General features: G+C 27.4%; 3 protein-coding genes and 1 long non-coding RNA gene across 13 annotated transcripts in view; 2 read left to right on the top strand and 2 right to left on the bottom strand.

The window, feature by feature from the left end:
• Nucleotides 1-8,385, top strand: part of LOC100570512 (ring canal kelch homolog) — a 278,429-nt gene that overhangs the window by 75,282 nt on the left and 194,762 nt on the right. The gene's annotated exons all lie outside the window — the stretch shown is intronic.
• The window catches only part of LOC100158704 (kelch-like protein 3), a 255,214-nt gene that overhangs the window by 95,828 nt on the left and 151,001 nt on the right, over nt 1-8,385 (bottom strand). The window lies entirely within an intron of this gene.
• Nucleotides 4,374-8,385, bottom strand: part of LOC100572860 — a 9,047-nt gene continuing 5,035 nt past the window's right edge. The window contains exon 5 of the long non-coding RNA XR_003838935.1: nt 4,374-5,025. This is a non-coding gene — a long non-coding RNA (uncharacterized LOC100572860). The remainder of the gene's footprint in view (nt 5,026-8,385) is intronic.
• LOC100573804 lies at nt 5,434-7,020 on the top strand. 2 transcript variants are annotated; one of them, XM_016803822.2, is made up of 7 exons: nt 5,434-5,580; nt 5,641-5,737; nt 5,800-5,901; nt 5,993-6,193; nt 6,251-6,388; nt 6,473-6,641; nt 6,711-7,020. In XM_016803822.2, exons 1-7 carry the CDS (start codon nt 5,459-5,461, stop codon nt 6,740-6,742), a joined length of 861 nt encoding a protein of 286 aa, XP_016659311.1. In that variant the 5' UTR covers nt 5,434-5,458; the 3' UTR covers nt 6,743-7,020. The 2 variants fall into 2 exon arrangements, with proteins under 2 accessions (XP_016659311.1, XP_016659310.1); XM_016803821.2 differs by having other exon boundaries at nt 6,473-6,757.

Here is an 8,385-nt window from a genome sequence, read left to right as displayed (position 1 = left end):
TAGCTAAATTTAGCCATGGCTATAAATTCATCAAAATAAACAAATAAAATGTTATTAGGTGCAATATTTTTATTTTTATTGAATAGGAAACAATAACATAATATGTAAATATATAATACAATATGCCGAATTTGTTGTACATTATACATTTTGAAATTAAGTATAATTAAAAATTATTTTCAAACACATATCATGTAAGATATTCAAAGTATACCAATTATTTGAATTTCATTTTGAATATTGGAATTTGATAACATCTGTTTTTGGCGGGAACGTGACGTCACCTTGGGCAAGTGCGTAGTGATAGTGATTCTAGAATACAGCAGAACATGCCTGTATATTTAGTAGTGATGGGCATAATCGAAATATATAATCGAGATATTTCGATTATTAAAATAATATCGATTATATAATCGAGATATTTCGAATTTCGATTATATACTAATCGAGTGATTTTTTTTTTCGATGATATCTCGTTTATTTTAAAAACAATGGATTCTCGATCTATTTTAAATTAAAATGGTAAAAAACTCAAAATGTATATAACTGAATATAAATTATTTCGAATAATGTCCATGGAACGAGGGAATTATCAATTAACTATCATAAATTTTAATTAAATTATTATTAAATTGTTGTTGACTTCGAGTCTGTATTTTCGTCTTTCGAGTTTCGACTCGTTTAATATAATACAGTTACCTACTACATTTACCTAATAATGTTGTATTATTCTTAGTTATTTATATTCTAAACATAGACGTATTTAATATTTATGGCTATGATAGTATGATTCTATATAATCATTATTCATTAATCACTCAACCACAAAACAATAATAATTGCTTAGAACCGACTAGAACGTTTAGGGTCCACCGGCCTGCCACACAATGCGTTTTAGCGGGTCCGGTCGAAACTCTAAACTAAAAACTAAAAACATTAAAAGCTAAGAATAGTAAGAAATAAGAATCTGTATTGCTTAAAAATTAAAATCTATTTATTTAAAAATTTGGTTTATAGTCTTCATACTAATTCGATAATGCACATCACTAGATATTATTCGATATTTCGTTCAAAACGTTTCGATTTTCGATTATTTTGATCGAGTGATCTCTCGATTATGGCAATATCTTGATTAATAATGTTTCAATCGGAAATTTGGTAGTTTCGAATGATTATTTCGAGTGATATCTCGATTATGAAAATGTCTCGATTACTAATCATTCGATTGTTAAAATCCACGATTTAAGATATACAGGTTACTCAACGGAGCAATATTTTTGATGCCCAGTGATTAACCTCGATTGCGGCCAGCGAGAAGCACAGCTAGCGCCCAAGTGGTCATTAATATCGTTAAATATTTTGTTTCATGACAATATTTTTATTTTGCCATGAGCCATGAGCGTTATCCAGCCCTCACAGAATTTTTATGGCTTGAAATTTGAATTCTTGGTATCCATATTCGGATTTCGTCATTTTGTGTATTCCTTATTATTTATACCTAGTTATTACTTATGTCTTATAGTTTTAGTTATAACTTATAGTTATAGTTATTATTTATTAGTAACAAATTACAATCATAAAGACATAACAGTTAGGTACCTACTATAACAATCTTGAAGTTTTTCAGTACATCAAATAAATTACTTATTGATTAATGATGTAAATAATATATTAATTATTATTAAATACTAAATAGTATTTATTATTTAGCCTTCACTTGATGTCTTGATGTGCAGGTAGAAATCTAGAATGTAGATTTATATCATTTGGACAAGAGAAAAATCATAAGTAAAAAGTACTAAAACTTGTTGAAGCCATGATACATATTTTATTGGATACTACACTTAATTATAAACAGTAAAAACTTTTCAACCGTTGCTGATAAAAGAAGATTTATATTTAGACACCAGTTTCATATAAATGTTAAAGTAATAAGTGTAATAAGTGTTAAAATGATGAGCACAAACTTGAGAGTTTCTATTCAAAACAATACCAATTTTTTTTTCCCATGCTTTATGGTCATTTTGTGGGACCCCAAATTTACTTGATGAGCTTTGTTGGCAACCAGGTACACTGCATTTATTGGATACCATATTAATTGGATACTTAATATTTAATAAATACAAGTTAAATCATACAATTTCAGATCCAATATCCAATATCCATACTACACATTATAATAGTATATTAATTATTAGTATAAAATATAATAATAACATACGCTATAAACACAGTTTGCCTCCAAAATATTTAATATATAGTTTAGATTATATACACTGAGAGCGCTAGCTGTCCTTCTTCCTATGGTTCACAGCTGATTTTCAGGGTTAAACGGTGGGAATCACTCTGGGGACTAGTTTCTATACGGCGTTGAGTAACCTGTATATCTTAAATCGTGCATTTAACTAGGGCAAAATAGTATTATCAGTATATATATGTATATATAAGTAAATATGTTTATGAATAAATGTAAACATTGCCAAAGTTGCAAATGGCGTCGGGCATCATAATTTAATAATGTTGTTGTATATGTAGTCGGGTATCTAGTTATTATACATATCTGTGATAACGACTAAAGATTATTGATAATCAAGACCACGATTAAAGATAGTATACTATCTATAGCCGTGATCAAGACTAATAGCAAGATATACTCTTGGTATAGATTAGAAGTCGGAACCCGATAGTTGTTCGAAAAATGATAAGACATTTTTATCGCTAACCTCCTACATGTACACCAACGTAACCGAATAAAATATGTCTATTATTCGAAATAAAACCCATGATTAAATCCTACCTTCTGATTGGTTTACACATTTGGAGGGAAAATTTAAATTATTAATTATTATAACAAATAGCTTATAATATGTATATATAATATTATAATGATTAATGATAGACAATTGTGTCTTTTTTGGTTTTACAATTATTTTATCTTTTATGTGAAAAAAAATCTCTTTCTTAAAATCTGAAATTTGGTATAAATAATAATATATGTGTATAGTCTTGGCACTTATTTCATTGTCAATTTTCATCATGAGTTATTTAATTTTCTGATTTATAGAGGATTAAATCAGTTAATATTATGTTTGAGTTAACAATACTTAGTTGTAAAATAATTGATTGTATTGTATTTTTAGATTTAAAGAAGCAATTATTTTATAGTTTTTTTTTTTGAAATTAAAAAATTACTTTTGTTGACTATAGAAACCTATTGAATATGGAGGTCAGTGGGGATATGTTGTTCAACATCATAACCAAGTATGGGTTGATGCCAAAGAAGAACTTCTCTGAGTCGTGTAGTCGCGAAGCAAGCCAAAATCGAAGAACAAATGGAAGTTATTTATCAAATTGTTGGTATTTGTCTGGGTATACCACCAGATACATTTGAATGGCAATACTATGACAAATCTAAAGTGTTCAATACTATTGGACCTATCACTCCATTGGATTTCTATTTGACACATATAATAAAGATTATGTTCTGAAATTTGGTCAATAAATTCAATCTAATATTATAAACCACTAAACCAACACAGAAGGTCGCCGGTTAGTTCTGCTGACTTAATTTTTTTTTCAGCATCAGCCATGGTGCACTTCAAACAAAAACTTACTACAAGCCCATCATTGAAGACAATAAACATAAGCTATGTTCTCAAGGAAGACATTACAAAGAAACAATTAACAAAAATACAATGGATACAACTAGTTTATAATATTTAATACAATAATTTAAATGTATAATATATTAATTAATATTAAAAATAAGACAATGTTTGGAAAAGTGTATAAATTAAATTAAATAAAAATTAGAATAAACTTAGAGGTTTACCTTTTAATGCGTTACAATTTTCAATTAATTTAAATGTAATGTAATAATTTATAGAATAAAAACAAATTAATATATGATTAACTAAATGATATTGTTTTTTTTATTATAAGATATATACATATATCATTTTTTTTTTTTACATGACACTTCTATTAACTTTAGAATTTTTTGCTTTTAATTCCCCAAAGTACCAACTAGATGATTAGTGAATGACACATACAATTAAAATATGAATTTTTCACCTTATATATTAACTGAACAGTGAAGTTAAACCTAACTGAACTCAGGAGCATTTTCCACTTGTGTTTTAGTGTAGAAAGTAGAAACTATAAAATTACAAGGGTTAACTTATGGTACATTAAATAAGACTGTCTATATGTATATCCATTTAAAAGTAATTTTACTTAGGTACTTTACAAGACTGACAAATTATTAATTTTAAATATTGTTATGGTAGGGTCAATCTTATTTAACATTTTTCAATAATAAAAGATATTTTATTTATATATTTATATATAAATAACATGTTTTAATATTCACTGTATTTGATGCATTTATTATTTTAATTAAATACTAGATATACAAAAAAAAATATACATAAAAATATATATGCAATTAAAAAATAATTTTCATCTCTTTGCTTGAAATCTAAAATGCTGTTTCATATTTAATACAATTAATAAGATAGAAGAAAAGATGATTACTTATCACTATTGTGTGAAAATCCAATATTATTTATTTATAGATCTTGAAATTATAACATATTATAGAAAACTGGGTCACAGGTTTGTTTAACTCAATCTATACACATTTTATTTAAACTTCACTCCTACACATTTTTGAAGGTTTTTTTAAATTTTTATTTAATTTTTTACTATGGCAAATTTTCATTTAATGGATCACGACTATATATTACCAGGTACGTACAAAGTATTTTTTTTGTCTGAAGACAATTTCTAATAGAAAGGTTTTTTTCTCTCACAATGCCCATCAAATTTTACCATTTTATATATTTTTTTTCAATGGTTTAAATATAGTTCAAGAATATATAAATCAATTGGAACCTATGGATGTTGATGTTCTGGAAGATGACAATGAACGTCCTCACTCCTATGTCACAATTCCCAGTGTTCACCGCACAGAACATATAATCAAGGACAATTTAGGATATATGTACTTTAAAAGTAAAACAACTGAAAGAAAAATGTAAATTAAGTTTGAATACTTAGGTAATACAATTGTGTGAAGAAATTTAATTTTTATTTAATTGTATTGTTCACAGTTATGTAAGATGCAAGGAATATAAGAGTGGATGTCCAGCAACAGGATCGATATCGGTAAATTTGAATGACAATGCATTTTTCATCAAGAAGCGACATGATCATAGAGTAAGGAGAGATGACACACCCATGAGGGAATTACGGAACATTCTTGCAGAACAGTGTGTAGTTCATAGTCCTACACCTTACTCAGCTAAAGCATTATACATGCAAGCAATTAAAAAGTAATGTTTAATACAATAATTATTTTGATAAATTTCAACAGTAATTACTATTATTGTTTTAATTAATTTTCAGTTGTCCAGAAGGAGCATACGATTATACATACCTCCGAGCCACAGAGAGAATGCGCCAAATAAGAAAATCCATATTCCCCCCAACTCCAAGGAATCTTTTACACCTCCATCAACTTTTAGAAATGAATGAAAACCGACACTTTGCCCTCACATTCCAGGCACAACCAAATCTGTAAAAGCTAATATTATTCAGTAAAAAAATTAAAATGTAAATGATTATTTCCATTTACAGATTCTATCAGGGGCCATTGATGGTAAATGGAATGTTAGTTGGATTGGTTTTTTGTAACACAAGTTTTATTCAGGACATAGCTGTTGAGTTACAAAACGTAAGTCAAGATTATTTTTTTTCTTATTTTTAAGTATTATTAGTAGTGTTATGATGTTATAGATCACAGTAGCCGGATGTGATGGTACATTCAAGACTGTCCCAAAGACAATAGATAATGATTGCTACCAACTATTTACGTTTCAAATAGTGTACAAAAATGTTGTATGTTCTTTTCTATACTCAGCTATTATGAAACTTGTATGAATATTTTTCTTCTGTTCTAAGTCTTAATTCTTGTCTTTTTGTATTATAGAGCTATCCTCTGGTATATGCACTTTTAAATGGAAAGAATGAAGGAATATATACTGCATTATTTGAACGTATCAAAGATATGATACCCCTGCAATACCAAAATCTTATGATTATTACAGACTATGAAATTGGGCAAATCAATGCAATACATACTGTATTTAGAGAAATAACTCACCAGGGCTGCTATTTCCATTATTGTCAGGTAAGAGTTTAATAAGAAGTATTAAAATATATATATAATTATTACTAATTTATTTAGGCGATTCTGCGGTATGCCAGAAACAAATCAATCGGTGTTTACAATTTAGTAAAAATAAACCCTGTTGCTGCTAACCAGTTGAGGTATTTAGAAAATACTTGCGAAGTGGAATTTAAACAAGCCTCAAATAATTTGAAGGCAAGTTTCATAGTTGTTATCTAAAAAAAATAAAATATTCTTTAATCTCATTTTTTTTTTTTGATAAATTAAATTTATACATAGATTCGGTTGGAACGATCTATGCATACGAGAGACCGAAATACCAGGACAATTAGAGATTTCATTGATGATTTGATTGAAGACCATTCGGAAGACCGTATAATAACGTTTCTACGTAGAGCAGGCCATAGGATAGATGGATATATAACCCAGCAAATTGGTCCTTATCCAGGTAATTCACAATTTATTTTAATCGCAGAGATTCATCAATTTTTGAATATTTATATTTCATGTATTTTAGGAGAGCCAGACCTTCTTCTGCAAAATATATAATAATTTAATTGTTTTTTCATATTTGTATATATAATTGTGTTTATTTATAATTTTTAATACTATTTAAGATTTAACTACCTCATTATTTGACACAAAACTGACACAAGGTAATAATGAATTAATATTTTTTTTTACTTATTTGTGATATAATTATAGATGACTCTTTTAACTTGATAAGTTAAAAGTTAAAAAAAAAATTAAACACACATCATTGTAAAACCAATGCATTCATTGGTCTGCTCAGAATCTATAAGTACAAACAATATGAACTTAACTCAGTATAAAAAAGTTAATTTACCTTTTTTAATTAGTATGTTGATCACATAAAAAGTCACTGTATTCATTCTAGTTTCCATAATATACAAATTATTTTAATAAGAACGAAAAATTTCAAGTTTCTAAGGTTGATGGATTATTTGTAAATCATCCATGAAAACTAGTTGTTTGACTGTCAATTAAACTAGTTTAGTTAAAATTAATTTTAAAAATATATTTTATTTGATTTATATGCCCAGTTGAGCTCAAATTCAATGTTACTTAACAGTAAACTTTAATATTAACAGTGATGTACTCAAGGTATACTAATTGAAACTTATTGTTGAGCAAAAACACTTCTCAATGTATTAAGTATTATTATTTGTTTGTTATATTAGTATTTATATGAATTATAGTATTTATTATTAAAACTATGAATAAATTGTATTTATGAATTTCAAAAACGTATATTTTATAATTACCTTAAATTTTCAAATTCCAAATTCCAAGTACAGTGCATCAGCATTGAACATAGTAGTGTACTAGTAGCGTACGGATGTTGGGTGTAGTCAGACGTCCAGTATTCCAGTGTCCAGAACTCCATACCAAATAATTTAAAAATAAGCAGAGTGCAGACAGCTGCAGTCATTAGACTATATTACTATAATAGACCTATTTTCCACAGATAAGTATACCTATTACCTACTAATTTTATATACAGTATACAGTAATTTTAGTATTTTCTCTGTCTATGCCAAAGACAATAGACCTATAATCTTAATTACCTAACCTAACTCATAGTATAAGGATTATACCATGACCTAACTTAGGTCTTTTGTCAACAAATTACGCAATAGCTAATAGGACTATTTAAAGAGTTATGAACACAGAACAATATTAGTTAAAAATAGCTTATTCAATAATTTTTATTATGTAATAAATAATAGCTAACGAATTATTCAGTGCAGCACATATTTAAAATGTCAAATTATTTACTATTTAAAAAAAAAAATATTATGTTGGTAATGCCAACATTTCAGAATTATCGTACTCGACATTCTTATCATTTTTCGAACAACTACCCTGTATAATAATAGATAAGAATAGATGTATACTAATAGATTATTCTATAATCAATGGTTCAGGGAATAACAGTCGCGCTAGAAACAAAGAATAATGGGAATTATCTTTCTAACGGCAGCACTGATATTCCAACAGGTGTTGCAAATCTGTGCCCCATAAGAACCCATGTTAAACTGAAAAGGTGTCTCTTCTGGTTATTCTGTGGTATTAGTATATATCTATGATAATAACTAGATACCAGACTTCTTCTTATGAATGACACTGGCAGCCATCACGAATAAAGATATAAGATAAAAGATATATCT

Source organism: Acyrthosiphon pisum, chromosome A1 (genome assembly GCF_005508785.2).
Source record: "Acyrthosiphon pisum isolate AL4f chromosome A1, pea_aphid_22Mar2018_4r6ur, whole genome shotgun sequence".
NCBI lineage: Eukaryota > Metazoa > Arthropoda > Insecta > Hemiptera > Aphididae > Acyrthosiphon > Acyrthosiphon pisum.
Note: the sequence above shows the minus strand (reverse complement) of the source record. Positions and strands in the feature narration are given on the sequence as shown.

What these genes read in the sequence shown, in the direction of transcription:
- LOC100573804 (XM_016803821.2), top strand. Translation starts at nt 5,459, where the DNA reads ATGCGCCAAATAAGAAAATCCATATTCCCCCCAACTCCAAGGAATCTT. An exon ending in TTCCAGGCACAACCAAATCT is followed by an intron (nt 5,581 to 5,640) that starts GTAAAAGCTAAT and finishes TTCCATTTACAG; the next exon opens with ATTCTATCAGGGGCCATTGA. An exon ending in AAGCCTCAAATAATTTGAAG is followed by an intron (nt 6,389 to 6,472) that starts GCAAGTTTCATA and finishes ATTTATACATAG; the next exon opens with ATTCGGTTGGAACGATCTAT.